General features: G+C 63.0%; 3 protein-coding genes across 3 annotated transcripts in view; 2 read left to right on the top strand and 1 right to left on the bottom strand.

The window, feature by feature from the left end:
* Positions 1-5,240, top strand: LOC102006197 (chromosome unknown open reading frame, human C17orf105; the record flags this gene model as incomplete). The annotated part of the gene is given in 7 exon segments (XM_005394509.2): positions 1-570; positions 1,642-1,783; positions 2,208-2,278; positions 2,634-2,752; positions 3,741-3,864; positions 4,670-4,726; positions 5,113-5,240. Coding segments are annotated over 5 exon segments (495 nt in total). The 3' UTR covers positions 5,113-5,240.
* A 7,357-nt stretch (positions 5,241-12,597) lies between these two features.
* Positions 12,598-25,811, bottom strand: Mpp3 (membrane protein, palmitoylated 3 (MAGUK p55 subfamily member 3); the record flags this gene model as incomplete). The annotated part of the gene is given in 18 exon segments (XM_005394510.2): positions 12,598-12,796; positions 14,567-14,689; positions 15,303-15,411; positions 15,543-15,636; positions 15,997-16,077; positions 16,163-16,327; positions 16,813-16,854; positions 17,151-17,171; positions 17,946-18,010; positions 19,040-19,236; positions 21,648-21,722; positions 22,098-22,183; positions 23,241-23,322; positions 23,863-24,000; positions 24,133-24,213; positions 25,227-25,304; positions 25,424-25,542; positions 25,669-25,811. Coding segments are annotated over 18 exon segments (1,758 nt in total). The 3' UTR covers positions 12,598-12,619.
* Positions 25,692-26,232, top strand: part of Cd300lg (CD300 molecule-like family member g) — a 23,227-nt gene continuing 22,686 nt past the window's right edge. Inside the window, exon 1 of the mRNA XM_005394643.2 lies at positions 25,692-25,737. Coding sequence (XP_005394700.1) covers positions 25,692-25,737 — 46 coding nt within the window. The remainder of the gene's footprint in view (positions 25,738-26,232) is intronic.

A 26,232-nucleotide genomic window follows, 5' to 3' on the forward strand; every position in this document is an offset into this window, starting at 1 on the left:
GAGCCCAGCCTCGCCCCCTGCCCTTCGCCTGGCCCCGCCTGCGTTTAGCCCCGCCTCCACTAGGCCGTGCCCCGCCCCGTGCCCCGCCCAGACCGCTTGGTGGCCGCGGCAGGGAGGCTACGCGAGGGGCCAGCAGGCTCCTCTGCTCTCCGCAGGACCCTGGGGCTCACGCCTGGTGGAAGTTCCGCCCTCTTGAGGGTGGAGGGCCGTCTGGTGGAGCCCTCAGCCTAGCTGATTTCTGTGACTGTGGGCCGGGACGGACAAGCAGTCAGTGCGGGGCGCCGTCCCTGTCCCCGTGGGCCGGGCACACCCCGTGTCGCCTCCAGGGTCCCCACCCTGCGCCGCTGGCTCGCTTCCGACCCGGAGACTGCACCTCGGGCGCATTTGCCGAAGGGGAGGTAATAACACAGGCCGATCCCGATCCGGAATCCCAAGCCAGAGCTCCCCGAGTGCGGACGCGCCGCGCGGACGCCCCACCCCGGCCTTGGTGACCGCGGGTCCGAGCGCGGCGCGAGGTGACACCAGGTGACCGGCGGGAGTGGCCAAGGACAGGAGGCGCGAGCGCGGAAGGTAACAGGCGCCGAGCCTGAGCCCCTCCCAGGAGGTTCTGGTCGGGAGATTCGAGCCCAGGGAGCCCAGCGAGGGCGTCCTCTGCGCGGTGGCTCCACGCGGGCTCCGCTGGGGACGCCCCGCGCGAGTGGGGACAGCCGGCGCAGCCCCCAGCCCAGCCCTCCCCGAGCTCCGCGCCGCGCGTGGAGTGGACAGAGGTCTCCGGCAGCCACAGCCGCTTCCCGCTGGAGAAGCCGCGGCCCCTTCCCAAGGCCGCAGCGAGGCACCGCTCTTGGCTGTCAGCAGCGCTGCGGCTGCCGGGCCACTTCCGCACCGGCAGATGGAGGCGTTGGGTCCCGTACCTTCCAGCACCTCTGCCTCCCTGGAAGCCTCGGCTCCCAACCCAGCACCAGACGCAGGGCCAAGGCTGCACTGTCCCCTCACGGCCCCCACCCCTGCTCCTTCTCCATGTCTCCCCATGTCTTCTAGATGTGGACTTAGTTTAGCAGAAAAACAAGCTGGGCACGGGGGCAAACACCTGTAACCCCAGCACTGGGGAGGCTGAGGCAAAACTGCCAGGTTCAAGGTCAGCCTGGGCTACATAGCAGAACCCTGCCTCAAAAAAATAACGAAGAAAAACAAAAGCCCCCACATAGAATGATAAAAGTCCCAGGGGTCAGAAGTGCTTATTACCCTGACTTGATCACAGCGTACACCTGGGTCACTTTAGTGCCCTGCACCCCAAAATACCTACAGGTTTCATGTCGGTTTTAAAAACAGCCCGACGTTGTGGTGTGTGCCTGGCATTACAACACTTGGGAGGCTGAGGCAGGAGGATCACTGTGAGTTAGTTTGATGCCAGCCTGGAATACATAGTGAGAACTTGTTTCAAAAAAAAGCAGTAATAATAGTAAAATCAAAAATTCTTCTAAATAGAAAGCAAATAAATAAGACGGACGCCCAGACGCAGCCAGGCACATACTCCTCCAGTTGCTGTGCAGAGGCCCCTGATGTCACACTGGCCAACTGTGACAGCCTGCCCTGGGGACAGCTCAGCAGCTCACAAAGCCGCTGGGCACCTCACTTCTGCAGGGACACGAGGAGGAAGAGATGAACAGTTCCCTGGACTACCTGGCCTACCCCGTGATCGTCTCCAACCACAGGCAGACCACTGCCTACAGGAAGAAACTGGACCTGGGCCACTACCTCTTTCACCGGAACCGGCTCCAGATAGGTTTGGGCAGAACCTGCGGGCTGGGCATCAGGAGGGGCACCTCAGGGACCACAGCAAAGCCAGCCAGGGCCTGATTCCGGCTCTGGGCGGCTCGGCCTGCCCTGCTGAGTGCTGTGGAGGGGGCGCGGCACGGGCCCCAGGGCTTGTCTCGGACACCGCCGCCCTCGGCCTAAACTCTGGTGGGACTCGGTGGCAGCAGTGGGCTGCTGGCGCGGAGGGCGGCTGAAAGTCACCCCGTCTCTAAGTCCCACTCGACCCTTGCCGCTCCGTCACTTCTGCTCAAACACCGGCGGTGTCAGTCTGGGGGAGTGACCCACACTGAGATGGCAGGTGGGGTTGGGGCCAGAATAAAACCCTACGCCTAGGGCTCGGGGCACGGCCCGGGTTCCTGGGCTGACACTGTTCCTCCTGCCGTCCCCTTCAGCAAAGCCCGCTGTGGACACCAAGCCTCCTGTGGCACACACACACCTCATTCTAAAGCTGAGCAAACTGCAGGTACCCTCCGTGCCCTCTGCGGGTGGGCATGGCTGGTCTTTATCTTTCTTTTTGTTTGGCTTTTTCTGGTACTGGGAATCAAACTCACAACCTTGAGCTTGCCAGGCAAGCACTGTGCTGCTGAGCTAAATCCCCAGCCCCCAGGTCTTTATCTTTCTTTTAAAGATACACACACACACACACCCAGCCTTCAAAGCTCCCACCTGACCCAAGGCGCCTCCCCGGCCCGCCCGTGTCCCCTGAGCACTGCCCCGTATTCCCGGGGTGCTCCATGGCGCCCTTTCCCACAGCACCAGGGGACAGGGACCCACGCTAAGCCGTGTGCATCACCACGGTGTGCTGGGGCCTCTTACAGTATGAGCAAAAGAGAATCGACAGAATTGAGTATGAGAACAGGCAGCTGTGTGAGAAGATCGCCAGTGCGCACCGCGGCCCTGCGAAGGTGGACTGCTGGAACTCCTACTTCTCCAAGAGGTAGCGCCGCACCTGCTGGCCTCAGGCCGGGTTCCTGAGGTGTCCCGAGAGACCACTCTAGGGAGAAGGCAGATCCAGGAGGGGGTCTCTCAAGGGTGCTGATGCTGACCTGGGTTTCACCGAGGACACTTACCCGGGTTTGTCACAGCAGGCTTTGTGACATTGCGACCTTGTGGCCTAGTGTCAGGCTGCCGTGCCATAAACCGGTGACTGTTCACAGCAGCAACCCAAGCTTCGGCTCAGGAGGCCGGGAAGTCCGGGGCGGAGGTGCTGGCGAGGTCCTTGTTGGGTCGGGGCTGCTTCCAGCCGTGTGGACTGTAAGCTTGTGTGGCATGACAGGTTAGGGGCCCCTCAGGCTTCTTGGATGAGAGCACGGGCCCCCTTGGGGTGACCTAGTCATCCGCCCAAACCCCTCCTGTGAATACCACCACTCTGGGGTCAGGATTGCAGCCTCAGAAACTTCAGATCCAGCCCCCCAGCTGAGGCTGTGATAAGTGGTTCTTTAAACCAGTTCCACACCTGTTTCCTGGGTACTGCTGGGTCCCATGCACCAGGGAGAGATGAAATGATATATATTTTTGCTGGTGTGATGCCGTACACCTGTCATCCCAGCACTCTGAAGGTGGAGGCTGAGGCAGGAGGAACACCTCAAGTTCAAGGCCAACCTTTGTGAATCTCAAAACTAGAAGTAAAGGAAAATGAGATGAACCAAAACTTGCCAACTACTACTTGTGTCATCCAGCGGGAGCCAGTCCCTGCCAGTGCTGGTTTCTGGGACCTTGGACAGAGCACCCAGCCTGAGATTCACCCCAGAGCCACAGAGCTGCGTTTTCTGGCAGGCTGCGGGGCTGGGCAGCCGGGGCGACCCTCCACACGCTCAGGCGTGGTGCCGTCCGCAGGCCGCCGTGGTGCTTGGGCTCAGCAGACAGGTGCTGCCCGAGTGTGGGAGAAGCGCCGTCTCCCACCCACCCCATCTGGTGCTTTTCAGTTTGAACAGAGAAATGCGGAACCGCGAGCTCATGCGCATCACCCTGGAGAACCAGGCCATCCTGAAGCGGCTGGGCGACCGCAAGACTCACTACAACCGCCATGCGTCTGAGACAGACTGGCAGGTATGTGGTGCCCCCAGGCCCCCAGGGGTACAGCGGGTCCACTCGGCCCAGAGGGCCACATGGTGTGAACGCGAGGCTTGCTGGGCAAACCGCTTGCTGCGGGCAGAGCTGGGGTGCGAAGGCCAGACGGCCTGCATCTCGTAGTTCGCTGGGTGTCAGTGCTGGGGACACATGGGAGCACCTCCCCACAGCCCTCACTTCAGCAAAGGTTAGGCCAAGTGGGCCGGACCGAGGCGTTGTGGTTCTGAGCTTGGCTGACCGGCTCCACTCCGGCTCACCCCTCGAGAGGCTGTGCATGGAAGGGTGTGGGCGGTGGTGTGTGGTTTGGGTGGTCGTTGTTTTGTTTTGTGTGGTCCTGGACCTGGAACCCAGGGCCTCCTGCAGGCTGAGGAAACGCTCTAACCATTTAGCCACATCCCAGGCCCCCCTCTCTACACTTTACTTAGCCTGGGTACTAAGAAGTTCAGGGTGACTTCAAACTTGTGATTTTCCTGCCTCAGCCTCCTGAGTAGCTGGAATGAGAGTTGTGGGCCCCCATGCCTAGCCTCTGCAGTGCTTTACTGTTTTGTTTTGTTGTTTGCTTTTTGAGACAAGCTCTCTCTGTGTAGTCCAGGCTGGCCTTGAACTCACAGCAATCTTCCTGCCTCAGCCTCCTCAGTGCTGGGATGACTAGTGTGTATGACCCCACCAGCTTCTTTGCAGTGTTCAGAAAGCCCTCTCTGGCTTCCCCAAGCCTTCTGACGGCTCAGAATTTGAGGGGCAGCCCCTGTGGCCCGGCATTGACTGAAACCTGACTCTCTTCCAGAACTCGAGGCGCTATATCCGGAACACGACCAGGTACCTTCTCTCCCAGGATGAGTAGGTAAGGCCCTCGGAGCACCACGCTCGACCCTGCAGACACTGCGCACCAGGAGCAGTCTCTCCTCCTGGGGCGTGGCCACCCGTCCAGGACCTCAGAGCTCTTTTCCCGGCTTTCCCTCCAAGAAGGAAAGGACGCTGACACTGCCTGTCACTTGAGGCTCTGTGGGGGGTCTAAGGAGAGCGATTTGTTCCCGTAAGACGCTGGCGGAGGCCTCACGGACTGTGATGTGGTGCCAGTGACGTGACAGCCTGTGCCCCTGGCCCACGGCGCTGGGTGTTAACAGCGTTCGTAACAAAGCAGTGTCCTCCCCGGGGCAGAGGAGAAAGGGGCAGCCGGCTCCCAGGGAGCTGCAGCACTGTGTCCCCTCCTCTCCCCACCGACACCAGGTCAGCACCGAGGCGGAGACAGATGGCGGAGGCTTCTGGCCCCGCCGAATCGCAAGACCCTCCCTCCGGAGCAGCCAAGGGCCCTACCCCAGGATGCCACAATAAAGCCCAGGGTGTCAGTGGTCAGACGTGGAGCTCAGCGGTGATTCCATCCGGACGATGGCAAGAAGCTTCCAGGAGGGGGCGCACAGGGGCCTCACATGCGCGGTCACCGTTCGGGGAGGAGAGGCGGCTGAGGGGAGGCAGGGACAGTGCCGTGTGTGCCTCTGTGAACGCCTCGCGGGCTCTGCTTGGGAAACCATCCCGGGTGGGAGGTCGCGTGCTCTCGGTGGCCAGGGTGGTGCTGAGTCTGGTTTCTGGCTCGAGACGACGAGCGTGCACGCTGGTGAGGGCCGGGTGGTGCTCTGATCCCCGGGCCCAGCGGCAGCGAGCAAGCGTGGTCCTTCGCGTAGGCGCCCGGTCTCTCCGTGTCGGAGCATCGGGTCCCTCTCCAGGCTGTGCTGGAACCACAGTAACGGGCACACTGGTGTCTCGCCCCCCACGTGGACACGGTGCGGTCCTCCGCGGGTGTCCAAACCTGTTAACCAGCCTCTCCGAGTCCCTGGGCCCTGGTGACGGCATCTCACCGTCTCCGGTGTGGGCGCCCCGAGCGCCCGGTGCCGCAGATGACAACACAGCCCCGGGGTCCCCGGTTCCCAGCTCTGCACACGAGAGCACGGGCCGTGCACCTGTTGTCTTTCCCACCTGGCTTTTCACTTTGTCCTTTGAAATCGCGGCCGACGCCCGCGTGGGCACAGTCTGCACACTCGGGGCCGTGCCAAGGTCTCCCAGCACCGTGGCCAGTCCTGCACCTGGCAGGACATCAGCACCAGGAAAGTGCGTGGGCACCTGTGTGTGCAGAGCTCTGCGTGTAAACACAGCCGACGTGGACGTCGCACGTTATCGGAAGACGCCTGTGCCACGCTGCAGAGCCACAGCTGCCCTCCGTCCCCAGCGCCCCCAGCACTAATCTGCCTCCCCTTTCACAAGTGTCACATAAGCCGGGTCACGCAGGGCGCGCTTCCTTGTGCGTTAGCTTGGTCTCCTCCACATCATCCCCTCGAGGTTCCTCCCAGTTTTATCAGTGGTCCGTCCCTTTTTTGCTGCTGTGTAGTACTCCGTGTTCCAAGCTGTGGATGGGTCATGATTGGTTTAGCCATGAACAAAGCTGCCAGGTGACCCGTGCACACATATGTGCATGAGCAGGGTTGGAGTCCCTAGGAGAAGCGGCCAAGAGCACACGATGCGGCTGTTCCGGTCCTGACGAGATCCACATTGACATCTGGGGTGTGAACCGGACTGCAGTTTGGCCTTGTGCTACCTCTGCAGTCTGGGGGCGTCCTGGGCTTCCCCTCTCAGAACTGCAATTATCCCAGCCAAAGGCTGAAACATCAAGATGCCCAAGTGCAAATTCGTTACCAGTGGGTCCCAATCCCACCTGCACTGAGGACCCCCTTCCTTCCAGACGGCCAAGTGGACAGCCAGCGGTCCTCGCACCGGACCCCGCTGCCCCCGGACTCCCCATTCCTCCCGCTCAGCATGGCCGGGCCCCATCTCGGTGGCCACTGTCCAGAGGAGCTCCTACCACCACGCAGCAAAATCCGGCTTTGTCTGGTACAGGTGGTGAGAGTGTTTATTGAAAGAACATAAATTCGTAACGGTCTTTCCTAGGAAACTGAAGACCGTTTTTTCACCACGGCCCACAGGCCCCACCACCCAGAATGCACCCTGCTGAATGGCCACCGTGGCCTCCAGAAGGCCCCACGGTTCCCGCCACCCTGTCACCAGTGCTGGAGGTCTGACGGTGCTGGGCCTCAGCTGTCAGGGACAGGGCTGTGTGGCTTTGGCTCTTACAGGAGATGAGCAGGCTTTTCCCAAGCCTGGCGAGCCCCAGGTGCTAGCACTACGGTCTTTTCTAGTTGACAGATGACACTTTCTGATCCCAGTAATTTTGGTCACTACTGGGGACGGAAATGCAGGTCGCTCTACCACTGAGCCACATCCCCAGCCCTGTTCGCACTGTATTTAGAGACAGGGTCTCACTAAATTGCTTAAGCTGGTCTCCAACTTGGCAGCCCTCCTGCCTCAGCCTCCAAAGTAGCTCAGATGACGAGCGTGTGCCACCACACCAGCCTTGTCTCATGCACTTGTGTGCTGGACCTGTGGCTGGAGCTTCCAGCTCAGCCCCTGTACTTTGGGACACCGGTACATTCCGGGCGTCATTCATCTGCACAGGGTGCAAACCTCCGGAGGTTTTCGTGCCCTTATGCTTAGCCCAGCTCCAACCTGCCAGCCAGCACAGCCTGCCGTCCAGTGCTCTGGAGCTGGGCATGGTCCACCTGGACGCACCCAGGCACTGGGAAAAGAATGGACACTGCGCGGCTTTGGGCGAGGGCTCCAGCGCTGGTGCGCACCCTCCGTCCTGGTGGTCTCTGGTCGTCCCGTGGGTGCTCAGAGTGGAGCGTTCAAATCCCTGTGGCAACTGCGCATCTTATGGAAATCCCCATGGAGATTCCTGAAAAAGCTAAAACTAGAAATTCCATTGGCCCCAGCTATTCTCCTTCTGGGTGTCTTCCACAAAGAGCTACAGTCGCTGCATTATGGCGCCACTCACACACCCGTGTTTGCAACAGCATGGCTTGTGGTGGGTGAATCGTGGACGCGGCCTGTGTGCCCATCAACAGGTGAACGGACGGAGGGTGCAGCATCCACACACGGAGCCCCGCTCTGAGCAGAGGAGGGCACACCGGGTCAGCTGTAGGAAGATGGTGCACTTCGAGATCGTTGTTCCAAGAAATAAATCAGACACAAGGCTCAGACCTGCGTGGTTTTTCCTTGCATGAAACCCAGAATAACGAGCAAAATGACAGACAATAGGAAGCAGGAGGCGGAGCTCGGCGTGTGGGCAGGGGCGGCGTGGGGAAGGAAGGGAGGAGAACAGAATCCAGGTGCGCTCTGTCCACGCCCCAACTCCCCAGCGAGTGCTTTTGAAAACAGTAAGTGTGCGTGTGCCTGTTTTTTTTTCCCGCTCGTATGGCCTCTGCTTTCCATGGAGCCTGGCACCTGAGCACGCCGGGCTGCGCTGTCGCTCAGGCGGGCTGGCCCTCTCTCCATGGTGTCCGAGGCCCCGGTACTGACACAGCCGGCCTGCGTGGCCACCACGCGCCGCAGCTTCCCACGCGCCTGGACGCAGGTGTCCCTCCAGCGCAGTCTCCACCCTCTGGCATCTCCCTTGCTGCCTTCCCCCACGCGGGGGATTCAATGACCTCAGCCCATGCGCAGCCCCGTGGGACACGGCGCTGCTTCGCTCAGCCCTCAAAGCAGGAACACGGGAGTGAGAGGGTCCCCTCCCCGTCTGTCTGTCTGTCCCAAGTCCCCGCCTGCCTTGCCTGATCCCTCATCAGGAAGCACCGGGCTCCCACTCTGCACCCAGACCCAGCCTCACCAGTGCAGGGCCGGGACGCTCAGGGCTGGAACCAGTCAGCGGCAGAGGTGGGAACCGCCCCCCCTCCTGGAGGGTCTCCCGGCTGTGGAGATTCTTCTCCATCTTTCCAGGAGACAAACCCTGATGTGCGGGGGCTTTGACTTGGCCGCCCGGTGTTCGGTCACTTCCTGAACCTGCAGGCTTACGCTTCCCCTGGGTTTGGTACGCTCCCAGCCGGTGCGCCGCAGGGTCCTCTCCCGCGGCACCTGTCCTTTCTGATTTTCAGCTTGCAGTCCACCGGGCTGCTGTCGTCCTGCACTGACCTGCTCTTCGGTGTCGCCGCCCTGCTGGGTCCTCCCACCTTCCACGCTTCGCTTGCTGTGCTCCCGTCATTCCCGTGGGGCCTTTTCCTATCTCCCAGTTCATGGCTAAGTTTTCTCCTGTTTCAGGAGCCACGCCTGAACCGCAGCGTGGTGACTGCCAGCCCACGGCCTCCCCTGGCCTGTGGTGCACCCGCCCTCAGGTACAGGGAGCGGGTTCCTGTTGTCACCCTGAGCCTGGCCTCCTGCAGTGCTGTCCTGAGCTGCTGTTCCCAGGAGCTGCGGCAGCGGCTGCCGCCCCGTCCCTTGCTGCTGTCTCCGGCGGGTCACTGCCCTAGGTCCGAGGGTACAAGGCCACATCCTGCTGCTCGGCACTGTCTCTGTGCCCGAGTTAGGGCAGGCAGACCTGTCGGCTGCTGCCGCCTCTGTGCATCAGGCCACCTCCTGGGGGCCCGGGGGCGCCCACCTTAGGCCTGAGGGGCGAGCTACGCTGCCGGCGCGGCCTCTTCGCTCGCTCTGTGCTCTGCGGTGGTCAGCCCATCCAGGGAGCCTAGCGAACCAGGGAGCTGGCCGTGGTGCTGAAACCTGAAGCTCCGTCAGCCTGGCGGCTCTCAGAGCCCCTTCCTCGGGGTCTGCTAGAGAACCCCCGCATGTTTAGCTGCACTTGAAGGAAGAAAGAGCACCTGACACCATCTTGTTCTGAAACCATCAGGCCAACTCAGGGGCCAGGAGCCCAAGCTGGGTGGAGGGAGGACAACCACATGGAAATGCTGCCGGAGCTCTGAACCAGCCGTGGGAACAGGGCCATACGCACAGGCGGATGCCTCCGGACCGTGTCCTCGGGAGCTACAGGACACGTGACTGCCGGCACAGACCACACAGCACTAAATGCGCAGACGCACAGCTGGATGAGACACGCCCCGAAGCACAGGGTGACCAACCCCACAGTGCAGGTTTACTTTTTTGTTCTGTTTTGAAGCAAGGTTTTGCTACATAGCTCAGGCTCACCTTGAACTCATTACATAGCCCAGGCTGGCTTCAGATTTGCAGTTAGCCTCCTGCCTCAGCCTCCCAAGTGCTGGGACTCCAGGTGTGCCCCACCATCCCCCGGAGGATGTTTACATTTTTAAAAAGATGACACAGCAAAAGACACACCGCCAAGAATCCCCTTTCAAAATCCTCCCCCTCAATTCAAACACATTCTTCGTTGTTCTGTTCCGTTTCTGAGTGAAGCAGCTCTGGAGTCCTCTTTCCTCAGGGTCTGCATGAGGTGCCACCCAAAGCACAGTGCCGGCTGCTCCGAGCGCCACCCACCAGGAAGGTAGGCTCAAACAAGAAGACACTGTCCTCGCCCCTCACCGCCAGGTGCAACACTGGACTTCCACTCTCCAGAGTCAAGACGACTGCAAAGGGGAAACTTGTGAATGTGCTCAGACATGGAGGCAGCCAGGACAGCACAACTAAGACTCAAACGGGAGGACGCCAGGGCTGCTGCAGAAAGGGGTGGGAGGATGGGGCGAGTGTGTCTAGGCGAGGCGGGGTATCTTCAGGGCGATTCATGGCAATGCGTCTTCCACCCTTAATGACTGTGAACGCACTCTGCACTTCACAGCGCGCACACACTCGAACGGTGGTGAGAGCGGCCGATGGCGGACATGGAACGTGCCCCCTCCGCCTGCACGTGACAGGTGGCCGAGGCCTCTGAACCCGGCTCCTGCAGAGAACCGAGCGCTGTCGGGCAGGGTGAACCCACTCGCTCATCCACCCGATGGGTCCGGAGCACCGCATCCCGCAGGTCCCAGGCGGCGCTGAGCTGCCACGCAAGCCGTGCAGTGTGGGCGCAGGTGGGACGAGTGACATCTGCGTGTAGAAATCCCTCGGGCGCACGGCCTCCTGGGTTGCAGACACAGGCAGAGCCACGGGGTGGGGCTGGGCCCGAGATTCAGTGAGCTCCGTCCCCGAGCTCAGCACACGTGCGCTGCCAGCTGCACCGCCGTGGAGCTGCGTGCACACACGTTCTGCCAGTGGGGAGTCGGGAGCGTTTGACCCACACTTTCCTGCTTCTAACAGCAAAACTGCACCTCGTCATGACCCCTGCCCCCCTCGCCCCCGCCCACCCAGCAGCAGGCAAAGGGCAGTGTCCCCTGGGGTGGGAGGCCAAAGCCCAGGCATCTGGACGCCTCGTCTCTGAGGAACCGTGCAGAAGCGTCGGGTAAGCAGCAGGAAGCCGAGCTGTACGCAACACAGGAAACGCCTGCCCCGCCTGGACACCGGAGGGCAGGCCACCCCACCACTCACTTCATGATCGCCTGGGAACGGAGCTTAGATCCCGGCTCCTCTGCGGAATCAACTGCTCTGCCCCTCCACGCACCCTCCCGGCTGCCGCCCGGGCTCTGTGGTCAGGAGGCCCGACCCGCGGGAGGGAGCCCCACCCCCGGGGAGCCGCAGCGGGTGGAAAGGAGATTTCTCAGCGGCAGCAGCGACCCAACCCCTCTGTGCTGGAAGCAGCCACCTGTCCGACTCAGGCAGCATGGCATGCTGCACTGTCACCCCAGTGACATTTTGTGCAAGGCTGACTTCACGGGGGGCCTCCATGATGGGACCACAGGAGAGGAGTATTACGCTGGGAGTGATGGTGCTCCCATCATTCCAGCACTCGGGAGGCTGAGGCAGAAGGATCACTGCCAGTCTGACACCAGCCTGGGCTGCACACAGACAATGCGGGAGCGTTACGTAGCGGGTAGGAGGGACGTCTCCAACACCAGGAGATTCAAGCTCCAACCGCCTGGCGGTGCCGCTTTCTACGCATGTTGTCTGTCTTTCTCCAGCCTCACCGTCTCTCAGCTGGCACGGGGAGGCGAGACTCTCACCCGTGGCCTGGCATGTTCAGGTACACGGGGCCTTCACCTTGCACACGGGCCGACCCTCAGAATGGAGACTTTGGCCAGCTTCGCCACAGCTGGGTGACCGCCACCTCTGCGCAGGGCCCACTCGAGGCCGCGCCTGCGCCTGTGCTTTTGCTCACGGGACAGGCCTGACGGAGCGTGGGGAGCGGGTTGCCCGGCCCCCGACAACTCAGGTCGCAGGAGCCCAAGGATCAGAGCACGGCCAGGCTGACCCAAGGCCACCGTCAACCCCGGGAAGGACAGGCACATCAGACAGGGCAAGGCCCAGCGTTAGCAACAGGGTTTGGGGCAAGGGACCGCCTTCAGGTCCCTCCGCCGGGAAGAGGCGGCGAGTTGTGGCCGCGCCAGGCCCCTCTGTCTCCCACAGTCGCAGGTGCTCCTTACATAAAATGGCAGGAGAGGAGCCTCCCGCATACAGCCTGCACTGGCAAACACACTGACGCAGCGTTTCAGGGCTGGCAGCTGGAAACGCAGAGTGTGGAAGTGCGGGCAAACAGCTCCTCGTCCCGCATACCAACTCAAGGGGCAGAGATGGTGCTGAGTGGCCGCCCGCCGCCTGCCCACCTGCCAGGGCTTCCCCCGCAGAGACGCACCCGGCTTGCGTACACTTTAGTGAGTGACGGGTACTCTGCTGCGCCCCACCAACCATGAAAGGGCACAGTGACAAACGGCAAAGCCTGGCAGCACGGCACCCCGACTGTCTCCTCCCGGGAGTCCGCGGGACTGCTGCTGTCTGGGGCGCCGTTCCTGGGTGGTAGGCTGAGGCAGGCCGGCCGCGTGGATCCGAGTGCCCGGTGGCAGGATGTCCCAGGACAGAGTTACCTGACCCAGCTGATGGGCACCCACTGTGCGTCCGTGCCCAGCCTCTCGAGCAGCGCCCGGAGCTGCGCGCAGGCGCCCGGCAGGTCCTCCCGCACCAGCACGGCGTCCACCAGGTGCCCGTAGCACTGCTCCACGTAGGCAGCGGAGGCGGCCACGTCCTGCTGCTCCTCGTCCTGCGGGGCAGAGGCGGGGCGGCTGGGGCGCACGTGTGTGTGCATGCGTCTGCACAGGTGTGCGTGTCGTGTGTGTGTGTTGCACATATGTGCACACAGAACCGGGGACTGAACACAGAGCCTCTCACTGAGCCACAAGCCATGTTGCTTTGGCGACACATATACTGGGCCACACACCTGCCCTACTTTGAGACAAGGTTTCACAGTTTCCCAGGCTGGGCTCTAGCTTTCGATCCTCCTGCCTCAGCCTCCCGAGACACGGGCTGTACCACCAGGCCAACACTGGACCCCAGACAACTGGAACCACGGGCCAGGTGGATTCACAGGACACAGCAGGCTGCGGAGGACTCAGGGAAGGAGCAGATGACGTCGTGGCCAGGCTGTGGGACACCAGTCACTCTGACATCAACGTTACTTGAGATGCCAAGTGCCTGGGAACTGGCTTCCCATGGGAGCTGGCTGGTCTCTCAGTTCCTGGGAAGCCACCTATTATCCTCTCCATCACTGCTTTTTTTGTTGTTTTATTTTCACTTTTTTGAGGCAGGGTCTTACTATGGACCCCAAGCCAGTCTCAAACTTTTGGAGATCCTCCTGCCTCAGCCTCCCCAGGGGTGGGGGGGCCAACTGATTCTTGACTCTAAAAGCCTTTTACCCTAGGTTATTAAATCCCATCAATCCTAAAATATTTGTTTAAAAAAAACCAAAGCAAAACAAATTGCCAAGCTGACCGTAGAATTTGTATGGAAACGGCAGGGACCCAGAGGGCCAAGATGACCTTGGAAGAGAAGGAACATGTGGACAATCTCACTTCCCAACCTCAAAACCCTACAGAGCCACGGCGCCCGAGACGGCAGCAAGGTGTGAGCACAGATCAGCAAAATGCAGCCGAGAGCCCACAGACAAACCCTTCCCTGCTTGACTTTAGACAAGGCTGCCAAGACCATCAAATTTTAAAATCTTTTCAACAAATGGGCAGGGGACGGCCACCGGACAGCCACGTGCCGAGGGCACCCAGCCCGGCAGTGAGCAGAGACCGCTGTGGCTCCGCAGCTGCGTCCCCATCTCAGCCGCGCCTCTGGAAACCAGCACGGTGCAGCTCCGGCAAGACAACGCGGGGCCACGACACAGCCCGGGCTGGACGAGGAGGCCAGGCCCTGAGCCCGAGGCGGGAGCTGCACCCTTGGGTCACAGCTGGGTTGATTTGCCACGGTTCAGACATGTTTGAAAGCAACCACCGTGACCTGGCAGTTGTGCTGCAGTTAGAAAACATGGGGGTTCGGCCTGGGTGCCCCACCCAGATACATGTGGTTTGTCACACTCAGACCCGGTCTCTAGAAGACCACAGGCCTGGTGACACGCCTGTCATTCCAACACTCTGGGAGGCTGAGGCAGGAACACCACAATTCAAGCCCAGCCTGGGCACCTTAGTGGTTTAGCCAGACCCTGTCTCAAAGCGAAACGGAAAAAGGGCTGAGCATGGAGCTCCCGCGAAGGCCCTGGGTTTAACCCCCAGGACTGCAAAACCCAATCCTGAAACAAAAGCAGGAAAACACTGTCTGAAGGTGTCAGCCCCCGCTGGGGGCAGGGCTCGTATGTGTGTGCGTACGTGTGCATGCTGGGAGGGACACGTGCCACAAAGCCACGTCCCACCTGGGCCTTCTGGCCTTGTGGCCATCGGTGGCCTTCTGCACAGGAGCCCCACGCCCACCACCCGCAATGCCCGAGAGAGGCGCCTCCCGAGCCTCCTGCGCCTTTGAAGGCCACACTCACAGGCAGGGCTGCTGCGTCCTCACAGGCTGGGAACGGGGGTGGCGTCTTCCTCTTCTCCTGCACCGCCGGCTTCACAAACACAACGTAGGGCTTGAACTCTGAGGTCCGAAGCTGTTTCAGAGCCTGAAGAAGGAAGTTTGGGGTTACGACACCCACGGAAACGACCCTGCTGTGATGTGGAACTTGCAAAGTGCCGCCCCTGGAACCCCAGCGGCAAAGGTCCCAGTCACCCACTCCTGTGGCAGCGGGCTTCACCCGGACACGATTTTTCCCGCCCCTCCCTTCTGACCCTGAACTCAGCTGGGCCTGAAGGCCCCTCGAAGACAGGGAGGTCTCAGCTCAGGTGCTGGCTGTGGGTCACTCGCCAGGCCCTGCTCCACCCACCCACTGCTGTGGCCGAGGCAGCAGGGCTCTGTGAGCAACCAGCTGGACAGACGCCACCTGCGTCTATGCACCTGATCTGGTGTTATGTCAGGGACACTGTCCCTCCCACAACCTGCCCCACGGGGGTCCCTGCCCTGGGCTGGGGCCACCATGAGGCCCGAGCACCCTGCAATCACACAGAGCTTGGCACACGGATCCTGTTTGCGGTTCCAGGCTTCGCAGTGACCCCAGGATATTTAATGCCCAGGATCCTAGGCTGCCATGTCCTTAAAGTGAGGCCCGGCGTCCTGTACGACGTCCAGCCCCCAGCGCGCGAATCTGCCAGCTCTCGGCCGCCGGCCCGGGCACTCACCTCAGGCTGCACATCCACCACGCAGACTTTGTTCCTGGCCGCGACGGCGCGCACGGCCCCCAGGCTGGTCCCGTACAGGTGCTCCTGGTACTCGCCGTGCTCCAGGAACCTGCGACAGCGCCAGGAGGCGGGTGTGCGGCTCCCGCGCCTCCGAAGGCAGCCGGAGGAGAACGGCTCCCCTCCACCCCCTCCCACCGCCCTTGGGCCTGGGGACAGGCGGGGACCCCGGCCCCACTCTACCTGCTGTGCTGCACGTCAGTCTCGAATGCCTGCCTGGAGACGAAGTGGTACTCCACACCCTCCTTCTCGTGGCTCCGCCGCGGCCGGGTGGTGTCTTCACAGGAGGAGAAGAGCTGGGCGCGGGTGCAGCACAAGGGCGCAGTGTCGGGCGCCCCCAGGGCTCCCCCATCCCACCTGGCCAGGACCCTGGAGTCCCGCACAGCACCCTCCCCACCACATCCTGGTCCCTACGACCCTGAGGTCAGCAGGAGGCCTCTCTCTGCTGCTGGGGAGACTGAGGCACAGAGGAGCCCAGCACAGCGGCCAGCAGCCCACAGCCACAGGCGGCAGAGCCCAGGGGCCCCAGCCGTCTACGGAGCCTGCTTCAGTCCTGCCCCATCCTCGGGTGAATGTGGCGTCCAGGCCCCGACACACTCCCGGGGCCCCCACCAACCACGAGCACCAGGCCTCTCACGTGGCACGGCGACGCCAAAGCGCTGCGGGTTCTCAGCCACCAGCTTCTGCTTCAGCTCCTGCAGCCGGGCACCCAGAGACCCTGGAGAGCAGAGGGGAGCTGGGTTCCCACCAGCCCCTGCGCCCCGGGAGGAAACCACCACCCTAGACCTGGAGACGCCACGTACCAATCAGAACTGCGAGGCGGGGCCGCTCGCCGGGCTGGGGCTGGTACCGGGCCACCTCCTCATAGGTGGGCAACTCCAGGGACTCCGAGCCCACAGGCGCCTTCCCATCCTGCGAGCTGCCTGGCCTCTCACGGCAGCCGAGCCGGAAGCTCCTCCTCAGACCAGCTTGGGAGGGCAGAGGGACACGGTGCATTTGTCCCTGACCTCCCAGGAAAGGCTGCCTCCCTGCCAGCCCTGGGCCCTGCATCCAGCCCACGGGCACGAAGTCACCACTCTGCTGACCTGCAGCTGACCTCAGGAGACCCACACTGCCCACCTGTGAAACCAGGACACAAAGCTACACACAGCGGGGTCTGGTCAGATCCCGCGGGACTGGACGGGGCACGCGGAGGTGGGGACCGTGGTGTGAGAGAGTGCAGGCGAGGGCTCAGGTTCCCAGCATGATCGAGGTGCTGAGGATACATGGGGGACGTCCTCGTCCCCAGGAAAGGGACTGAGGGACGCAGCCCCGCTCCGCACTCTGCAGGACGGGCCGGGAGATGAGGGTCTCGGGTTCTGCCACTCGCAGCTGGACTCTGGGCTCCCCTGATCGCTCTGCTGTGTCCCCCAACTCGCGAGGCCGAGGGGCATCGGGACGGCCGGTCACTCACCCACATAGTGGCCTTTGAGGTGCCCGTCACAGTCACAGGTCTCTGGGAACCAAACGGGGGCAACCGGTGAAGGGCTGGACCCATGCTTAGCCAGGGATGGGGTGGGCAGGGCGCCCAGGGTCCTGGCTGCCCTGACGGCTCAACCCCTGAGATACACGTGCCCCGTGCTCTCCCCACAGCCTTTCCGGGCCCAGGAGCAGCAGGTGCCCCTTCCCACGGGGCAGGTGGAAAGCTGGGGGCCCGAGGCCCAGAAGCCCATCCAGCGGGCACAGCCCCTCCAGCCCAAGGGCCCCCCGAAAAGGCGCCTTGCCTGTGTCACCGGGACAACACCAGCCTACCTGGGTCACAAGGCTGGTCGTCTGCAGTTTGCACAAGAGACAGATGGGACAGCGTTAGCGGGCAGGAGTCGGGGGCCGGGGCTCCGCCTGCCGCTCCCCACCACTCCGGCCCCAGCCGGCTGCTGCTACCCCGCCTGCTCTGCCTGCATCCCCCACAGGGCCCCGCGGCTCCCCGCTCCCACCCAGGCTGCAGGCCTGCTGGGAAAGGCAGGTGCCCCACCCTGGGCACTCAGCCATAGGCCAGCGGGCTCTGGTCACCTGGCATCTGCACATGGGGTGCCCGAAACCCCAGCTGTGCTCACTAAGCTCTGGAGGCTCCAGCTTCCCCCTTGGGGAGAGGCACCCGACTCTGCCTACCTCCGGGGACTGCTGTGATTATTACAAGGCCGGGGCGCCTGGTCAAGCGCTCACCCAGCGAGCGTGCGGCCCTGGGCTCCTCCCCAGCGCCATGAGGAAATGAGGACCAGGTAAACAGGGGCAGGAGGGCGGGGGTTTGTCCTTAACGCACAGGACACTGTGTTACACGTGGGCACGTGGTGAGCAACAAAGCTTCTCGGGGGCCACGCGCACCAAGAACGCACCACCACCACCAGGAGGCCGCGCTCGGCTCAGGGCCATTGGGGGGACCCGCGTCTCCCCACACAGGACGGCTCGCAGCCAGAGTCCGCACCCCACTGAGGAGCGGTGAACTCCCAGTGCCATCTGAGGGCCCCAATCACAGACGCCGCCCCCAGTTCCCCCATACCCCCCAGTCCTGCCCACCCGATGGCCTCCGGGCAGTGTCCAGCTACTCACAGGGTGGCTTCCTGAGGCTCGGGGGGCTCGGCAGGGCACCCACCGCTCTCCAGTAGCTGAGTCGCCTGCGGGACACCAGGGGGGCCATGAGCCGGGAACTCGGAGGGGACCAAGGCCTGAGTCCCGATGAGCACGGCCTCCCACAGCCTCCCCCTCCAGGGAACAGGGCAGCCCCAGACCCCGGGCCCAGCACGACGCCCTCCTCCCAGGCAGAGCGCCCCGCCCCGCTGTCTGCAAGGGCACCAGCCGTGGGCTGTCAGTGTCACCAGGGCCCTGGCACCCAGGCTCCTGCCAGGGCTGGCGCTCCCTGAGGACCACAGCAGGGTGCAGCCCGCTCACCTTGGCATAGGGGACCCAGATCTCAGGGTGCTGCAGAGCCCCCGGGCCTGGGGACCTCGCCAGGAGGCCAGTACAGTCATTGCCACACCCCACACATGGGTGCCAGGAGGGTGCTGCCAGGCCAGAGCCACAGCCGGGCACCCCAGCCTCGGCCCAGGTTCACCCTGGACACAGACCCCATGGAAACGGCTCAGGACTGAGTGGCCTCTGTGTGCGTGACTGCAGCCTCGTGACACAGGAAGAGGCACAGCGACGCCCTCCACCAGGACCCTTGCTGGACACCTCCTGCACGCCTGGGTGTGTTCAAGGACCTCTCACTTCCCACCACCCCGGCAACCCAAGGTACCCAGCACAAGGCCAGCCCGGTTTGTGATAAACCTGCCGTCTGTGGAGGGCAAAGCTCAAATCACACCACAGAGAGAGCACGTGATTGTAGGGGAACAGCCAGTGCCAAAACGCTACGCTAAAAAAGGAAAACAAAACTGCATGTGGTGGTGCGCACTGTCGTCCCAGCACTCTGGGAGGCTGAGGCAGGAGGATCCCAAGTTTGAACCCAGGCTGGGCAACTTAGTGACTTAGGGAGACCATGTCTCAAAATGCAAAATAAAAAAAAAACACTGGCTTCAATTCCAGTACAGCAAAATTTTAAAAGAACAACAAGAAAATACCCCCATTTCTGCATGCAACATTCACACAGCAAGGCAGGAGCAGCAGCGCAGCGCTGCAGCAGGGGGACCACCTCGGCCGCCACCCACCTCTCCTGGAACTGCTTGGAGGGGATGAGGCCGGCCCGGAGGTTGGCGTCGCCCACACGCTTGGCCTGCCACCAGGTAGGGTCGTCCTGGCTCACCACCTCCAGCACCTGCCTGCGCTGGAACGGCAGCCCCGCCTCCTGGCAGGGGATGGCGCGGTCCTCACGGGGGTCGTAGTGGAACAGGGCCCGCATGAACACCTGTGGGGAGAGCTCTGTGAGTGGCCGAAGGTGACAGCCACGCAGAGGGCCGGGGTGTCCCAGGAAGAGCAGCTGGCTTTGGTCTCCTCTGCTCCTTCACAGCTTTCTGCGGCACTGCAGGTTGAACCTGGGGTCTTCGCCATGAGCTCCATCCCCAGCCCTTTTTCCTGAGACAGAGTCTCTCTAAGGCACTAAGTTGCCCGGGCTGGCCTCGAACCTGCGATACTCCTGCCTCAGCCTCCCACGTGCTAGGAGCGCAGGTGTGCGCCACTGCACCCAGCTCTGCTAACTGTGCGTCAGTCATCTCAGACGCCCCCATCCTGAAATTCCTGGACAATCAGAAACTAACAGAGCGGCATGGGGCTGCCTTTCTCCCCCCACCTGGACACTCCCGCCCCCCTGCTTGCCACGTGCCATCCACAGCCAGTCGTGGGCCTGGACCAAGCGGGACGCAGTGCAACCCGCAGCTGGGACGCTGCCCTACCTGTGCCCGGAGACCGCGTCTGTGAAATGCGAAGCTCACCGCCCGTAAGAACGCAGAGGCCCACGAGACCCTGCTCCGTCTCCCGCCACCCAGTCCCGCCTCCCAGTCACTGCTTGCGAGCCCCACGCCCCGCCCGGGAGGCCCCCGCTATCTGGGTCCCTTGTAACCCTGTGGCCATCAGCGCCGCGGGAGCCCAGGGGCAAAAAGAGCAGGACCTGGGCTCAGCACCATCCTGAGACAGAGCTCGACTCTGCCTCTGCATGCCGGCAGGAGGGGAAGGCCATCTTGCCTTGAGCACTGGGGAGAGAGTCCCTCCAGCCTCAGCCAGCACAGCTGGGGACCGGCAACTCTGACCAGCACCTGGGTCAGGAAGGAACCTGAGCAGAGGCCCTGGGGACAGTGCCTGCGTGTCCTCCAGCGGAACCAGGGCCAAGCCAGAGCCCTCAGAGCAGCGAAGGGGAGCTCGGCCGCCTGCTACAGGAATCACTTTCCATCCGGCCAGCGCCAGCCTCATGCAAACAAGCACAGTCACAATGAGCAGGGCACAGAGGAGGCTGAGGCAGGAGGACTGAAAGTCTGAGGTCAGCCTGGACAGCTGAGCAAGGGGCTGGGGTATAGCTTAGTGGTAGAGTGGCCCTGGGTTTGATTCCCAGAACAATTAAAAAAAAAAGCACAAGAAGAACAGAAACAGCCATACAGCCATGTTAGGTTACTTCTGCCAGGCAGGGTAGTACACACTTGTTTTCCTAGCTACTCAGGAGGCTGAAGCAGGAGAATCCCAAGTTCAAGTCCAACCTGGGTGATTGAGAAAAGTCTGGGCCGGGGATACAGCTCAGCAGCACAAGCACCTGCCTGCCAAGCACAAGGTCCTCAGTTTGATCCCCCATGCCAAAAACAAAACAAAACAAAAAAAAACAGGTCTGTCTTGGAAGTACATAGAAATAAACAGTCTGGGGGAGAGCTCCGTGGGAGAGGCTTGCCCAGCATGACGAAGGCCCTGGGCTCCATCCCTAGTACTGCAAACAGGGAAGAGCGTCTTCCCCACTGAGGCACCCTCATATCACGCCCTTTACTCGCCCTCACCCCGCTGTCAGACCCGGTGGGCCTCGGCTCCGCGTCGGGTGCGGTCCCCAAGCTCACTCCCTCTCAACACCCAAGAGGCCCAATCTGGCACCCTTCTGCCTCCACCTAGGGAGGTTCTGAACCAACGTCATAGAAAGGCCAGCTCAGCTCCAAGCCTGGGCCCTAGCTCCATCCACAACACCAAAAAACCAGAAAACAAGCAAATCCACGGCAGGGGAGTCTGAGAAAGACGGGCCCCGCTACGCTGTCTCTCCCGGGCCTCCAGCCCAGCTCGGGACCGCTGAGGGTTAACGCCTTGCCAGGCACAGCTGAGTGCAAGCGCCTGCTGTGACAGAGGAGGACCCAGAGACAAACCCCAGACAACCTGGTCCCCGTGTGCACCGAAACCCCTGTGCCAGGGCCAGGGCAGCTTCTGAGAGACCCCAGGCAGGCTGGCACCCCAACCCTTCACGAAGCACTCCGGCCATCACACACGGGCGGGACCCCGGCCCCAACCCCAGCACCTCCCCAGAGCCCTGCGTGGGGGCCTGCTCTCCAGCTTGCTCTGCTCCCCGAGGCCCCCCAACTCCCAGCACAGGCCTCCGAGACAAGACGCCTCCAGGGAGCCCCAACTGCGCTCTTCAGGGCGCAGGTACCACTCCTGCCTCCCTCTGCGCCGGGAGCCGCTGAGTGTCGGGCTCCAGCATCAGTGCAGCGGCCACCAAGGGAGCCTCACCAGGGTCTGCTCGGACATGCCCCCCACGGCCACCGCTGTCCCTCATGAGCAGGCGCCACCAAACCCTGCTCACATCCCGCTAACAGGCTGGCGCGGACTCGGGCCTCAGCCACCCACCCCGGGCCCTACCTTGCTCTCCTTGAAGCGGTCCCCCTCCTGGGTGGCCGGGATGATCTTGAGGGTGATGGAGCCCTGGGACTGGGCCTGGTGGACAGGAAGGAGGGCCTGTCACCCTCCGGTCCCCCGGGGGCCGCAGCCCGCCTGGTCTCAGAGCCGGAGCCCTCCTCCCATGTGCCCACCCCTCGGCCTCGACTCCAGGACGTGCACCCTGCTCAGGGCCCACGGCATCCCTGGACTCATTCCCCAGATGTGGGCCCCGCGCACTGCCCTGCCCTCAGAGAAACCTCCTCCTTCCCTCCTTTCCCAATCCAGGTGAGGAGAGAGCTGCCCCGGCATTCCGCCAGAAAGCAGGGGACCAGGAGGGGCCCTGGGGCTACAGCCCCGAAGGCGAGAGGCCGCCAGCACCAGGAAGCCCTGGGAGCCCACTCCCCACCCCAGCCCGCAGGCAGCAGCACCAACCAGAATCTGGCTGATCTCGTCTGGCCGCTTGTGCAGGACGGCGACTCCGTTTACCTCGCGGAGCTCATCCCCAACATGGACCAGGCCTGGGGACACAGGGCGGCGTCAGCACAAGAGCTGGAGACCCAGCATGGGGCATGCACTCCTCACTGCCCAGTGCGGCCCCAGGCACAAGCCCAGCTGGAACCAGAGATGCGGCCGTCTGATCTTGAGACACAAGTGAGGGTAGAAAGCTGCGTTCCTTGCCCCAATTTCCACCTCCTTAAAACGTCATTAACTAGCTGGGTGCGGTGGTGCACGCCTGTGACCTTCACTGAGAGGCTGAGGCGGGACAGCTACAAGTTTGAGTCCTACCCGAGGAACTCAGCAAGACTGTGTCTCAAAATAAACAAGGCTGGGGACACAGCTCAGGGTGAAGGCCCTGGGTCCAACCCAGCACTGCAAGAGCACGAACAGAAAAGGAAGTAGAGGGCTTCAAGTCTTGTCCTTCCCAGGTGTGGACTCCAGGAGCACCACCTAAGCAAGAGGACCCAGGGCACCAGGGACAGCGTCATCAGGAGCATTGGACGTGGCCACCTATCAGCTTTTTTTTTTTTTTTTTGAGATGGGGTCTTATGATGCTGCCCAAGCCACTCTTAAAACTAGCCTCAAGTGACCCTCCTGCCTCAGCCTCCAGAGGAGCTTGGAGTATGGCGTGCACTGCTGTGGGCATCCTCATATCCCGCCCTGTCTGCAGCTCCGGTGAGCACTGGGCCATGGCAGTGTGGAGAGGGAGCTCCGGAATTGAACCCAGGGGCCACCAAGGCGCTCCTCCGCATTTGGTTGGCTCTGGTCTAGGACACCTCTCAATCAGGGCCCCAAACTCCAGGGCCTCCCTGCTCAGGGTCGCCACCACTGCCCTGCACTCTGATTCAACCCGGCCTCCACCGCCTGGGCCACGCAGCCGGACGGACCCTGCAGGGGCAGGGAGGGGACACACCAGGCAGGAGGCTGATCCACAACACACTGTTCCGTGGGCCCCAGGACCCCAGCCATCAATCAGCCTTTCTATCTTGACTGGCGGGAAGGAGAGGGTGCCTCAGCCCAGGCGGGCAGAGCCTGTCACAGGCAGTGGCCAAGGGAGTGGAAAGGGACAGCACTCACCGCTGCGGTCGGCCGCACCCCCTCGCATGATCCTGGCCACCACGACAGCGCCAGTGTGCTCATCCCGCCGGATGGTGGCTCCCTGCACCGCACACAGAACAGGAAGGCTGGGGAGGAGGCCGGCCTCGAGACCCAGCTTCCCATCACCAACAGCAAATCCGGGGGGCACACAGGAGAACCAGCCATCTCCTGCTAGGACCAGCACAGTGACCCTGTGAAATCTCAGAGGACCGGACCCTCAGATGGGGAGACGGGAAGCTCCCAGCCCCACCAGCGCCTGCAGACATTTGTAAATGGGGACAACGTGTGCCTCAGATGCCTGACCCACCCACCCCAACCACGAGGTGGCCCGGCACCCAACCAGCCCCCGCCAGCGCTCAGGTATAGGGCACAGCCCAGGAAAGAGCAGACACCAGAGAAGACCCCGCTAAGGAGCTGCGGCGGTCTGCACAGGGAGCCCTGAGCCGCAGCACCGGTCGGACCCAAAGCCGAGGGGAAAGCAGGGCCCTGCACACAAACAAGCCGCCAGGGCCGCAGCGCGCAGGGAAGCAGCTGCTGCCCACACCGGGGACTCGGGAGGCCCCGGGCAGCCTCTGGGAGGGGAGAGGCGGGCGCTGCGCACCAGGGGCTCCTTATTCTTCACCAAGCGCACTATTTTCACTGACTCCTCCTCAAACTCCCCGTCGATGTTGTCGGGCAGAGGCGGCAACACGGGGTCGAAATTCTTCTGGGCCACAGTGTCGTGCACCATGAGCACAGCCTGCAGGGGGGCAGGAGGCGGGGGTCACGCACGCGCCAGAAGGACAGCAATGCGGAGCTCCAGCAACCCACGCGGGAGCTGTGAGTCACAGGGGTGGCCTTGGAGGTGGCTGGTCCGGACGAGGGTCCCTACCCTGAGGTGGGGCGTGGCCAGCAGCTGCAGCAGCTCCCTCTCATCACCATGCGCAGAGGCAGCCTGCAGCTCCTCCGCCACCTGCAACAGACACAGGTGCGTCCTCAGGGAGCTGCTCCCCGGCCTCTGACACCCAGGGGCAAATTGGATCCCTCAGCCAGCCCCGGGAGTCATACCAGGGAGCCCTGACCCTGCGTGAACCCCTGCAAGGAAGGCAGGGTGCAGGACACAGATGAGAACCCTGAGCCCTGAGGGCGCCGACCTCCAGGTGGCAGAGCTGGGACTTGAACCTGGCCCCACCAGGCCAGCCCTGTGCCATGGCTGGGCCACTGTACGGCTGAGGACACCACAGGGCAGGGAGATGGGTGCCGTGGGAAGGTCACACAGCAGGCGGCAAAGGCAGCAGGGGCCTGGGAGTGGGTGATGGACCCAACCTGCTCGATGCCACAGGCAGGGAAGAGCAGGTATGGGGGCTGCCCCGGCCCGCCAGGCCCTCCCCACACACAGCGAGTTATGGGGAGCAAGTGGAGGTCGTGGGTGGCTCCTCCCCAGTCCTGCAGCGCAGAGGACTGCGGCCACCGGGAATCCAGAAGCTTCCCTTGAACAGTGTGGAGCCCAGCAGGCATGGTGGCACACATCCATAGCCCCAGCCTAAGCAACTCAGCAAGACCCCGTCTCTGCCCCCTGAAAGGGGCTGCAAGTGGATCTTAGCACGGAGCCTCTGAGCTCGGTTACTCAGTTCCCAGGAGCCTGCCGGGGGAGCAGGGACACGGCGACGGCCCCTCGACTCCAGGGCGCCACGTGGCGCCAGCGTCAGGATGGCCAGCGAAGGGCTGGACCCACACAAAGCTGCCATTTCACAGCTGAGGAAGAAGGCTCCCTGCAGAGCACAACAGGAGTGGGTGTCACCATGCCCCCAGCCCCTAGCCCGTCAGGCCTTGTGAGGCCCTCCCCGGCAATCAGGAGGAGGAAGAGGAGGGCCCTCAACTCTGGGGCCCCAACAGACACCTCAGTTAAGCAGCGCCAACAGGGGTAGAGGAGGCAGCAACTGCCAGGAAGTCAGCTGCCACCGCCCAGGAGGTCCCGGGACTCACGTCCTCGGCCAGGGCCACGGCGCTGTGCAGGACCGGGGTCGGGCTCTGCCGCTCGTAGCAGCGCAGCTTCTCGTGTATCTGCAAGGACACCAGGTTTCCGCTGACTCTGCACCCCTGCACCGCCCACAGCCTCGGGGACTAGGGCGGGACAGCTCAGATGCCCGAGGGCCGAGGTGGCTGGGGCCCTCCGGCGGCACCTTCATCAGGTAGCTGAGGCTCCGCTCACTGAACACGTCCCGCAGGAAGCCCATCTCCTCCCGGTGGCTCGAGTCAGGTCTCAGCTGGGACGTGAGCAGCGCCAGGGTCTCATGCAGGCCTGGGGCAGGCACAGGAAATCAGGGGCGGCGCTCGAAGGGCCTCCTGCCCCGGGGCACCCTAAGCCACCCTCGTCCCCAGGGTGTGCAGGCGGGGCGGGCAGGGCACGAAAAGGGGCCACTCTCACCAGAGTCCTCAGACAGCATGGGCATGCCTGCGCCGGCCTGGTCCCGAGCACCCCACCCGGGAGGTGCAGGTGAGGACCTCACGGAGGGGACAGCAGCATCCCAAGCTGTCCAGCAGGTACAGGTACAGGAACTCCGCACATTCCTTTCACAGAGGCAGGAAAGAAAAGACTCACCGAGTGTCCTCCACACACCAAGCCTTCCCTCCTCTGCACAAACCCCAGGATGGACCCGGAGAGCCCCATTTCCCCCGCGAAGGGCCGCCCGCGGGTGCTGGTGTAACTTGACGGTCACCATCCGTGCCCAGATCCTTGGGCCAGGCCAAGAGCTGTGGGGGCCACTGCCACCCTCTCAGGGCCGCGACGCCCCTGAACCAGCCCTGCTGGGCCCGCAGCCCTCGCCACCCACGCGGAGCCCCAACCGGGGGCGGCCACCCCGAGCCCCGCGCGCACATGGACTCAGGAGTCCTGGCCCGGAGGACAGGGAGTCGGGCTCCACGCCTCGCTCCTCGCCACGCACGGAACCACGAGCCCGGCAGAGGATCGACGCCCCACGCCGGAGCCCCC

The sequence above is a fragment of the Chinchilla lanigera genome, unplaced genomic scaffold (assembly GCF_000276665.1).
Source record: "Chinchilla lanigera isolate Chin_1 unplaced genomic scaffold, ChiLan1.0 scaffold00050, whole genome shotgun sequence".
Lineage (NCBI taxonomy): Eukaryota > Metazoa > Chordata > Mammalia > Rodentia > Chinchillidae > Chinchilla > Chinchilla lanigera.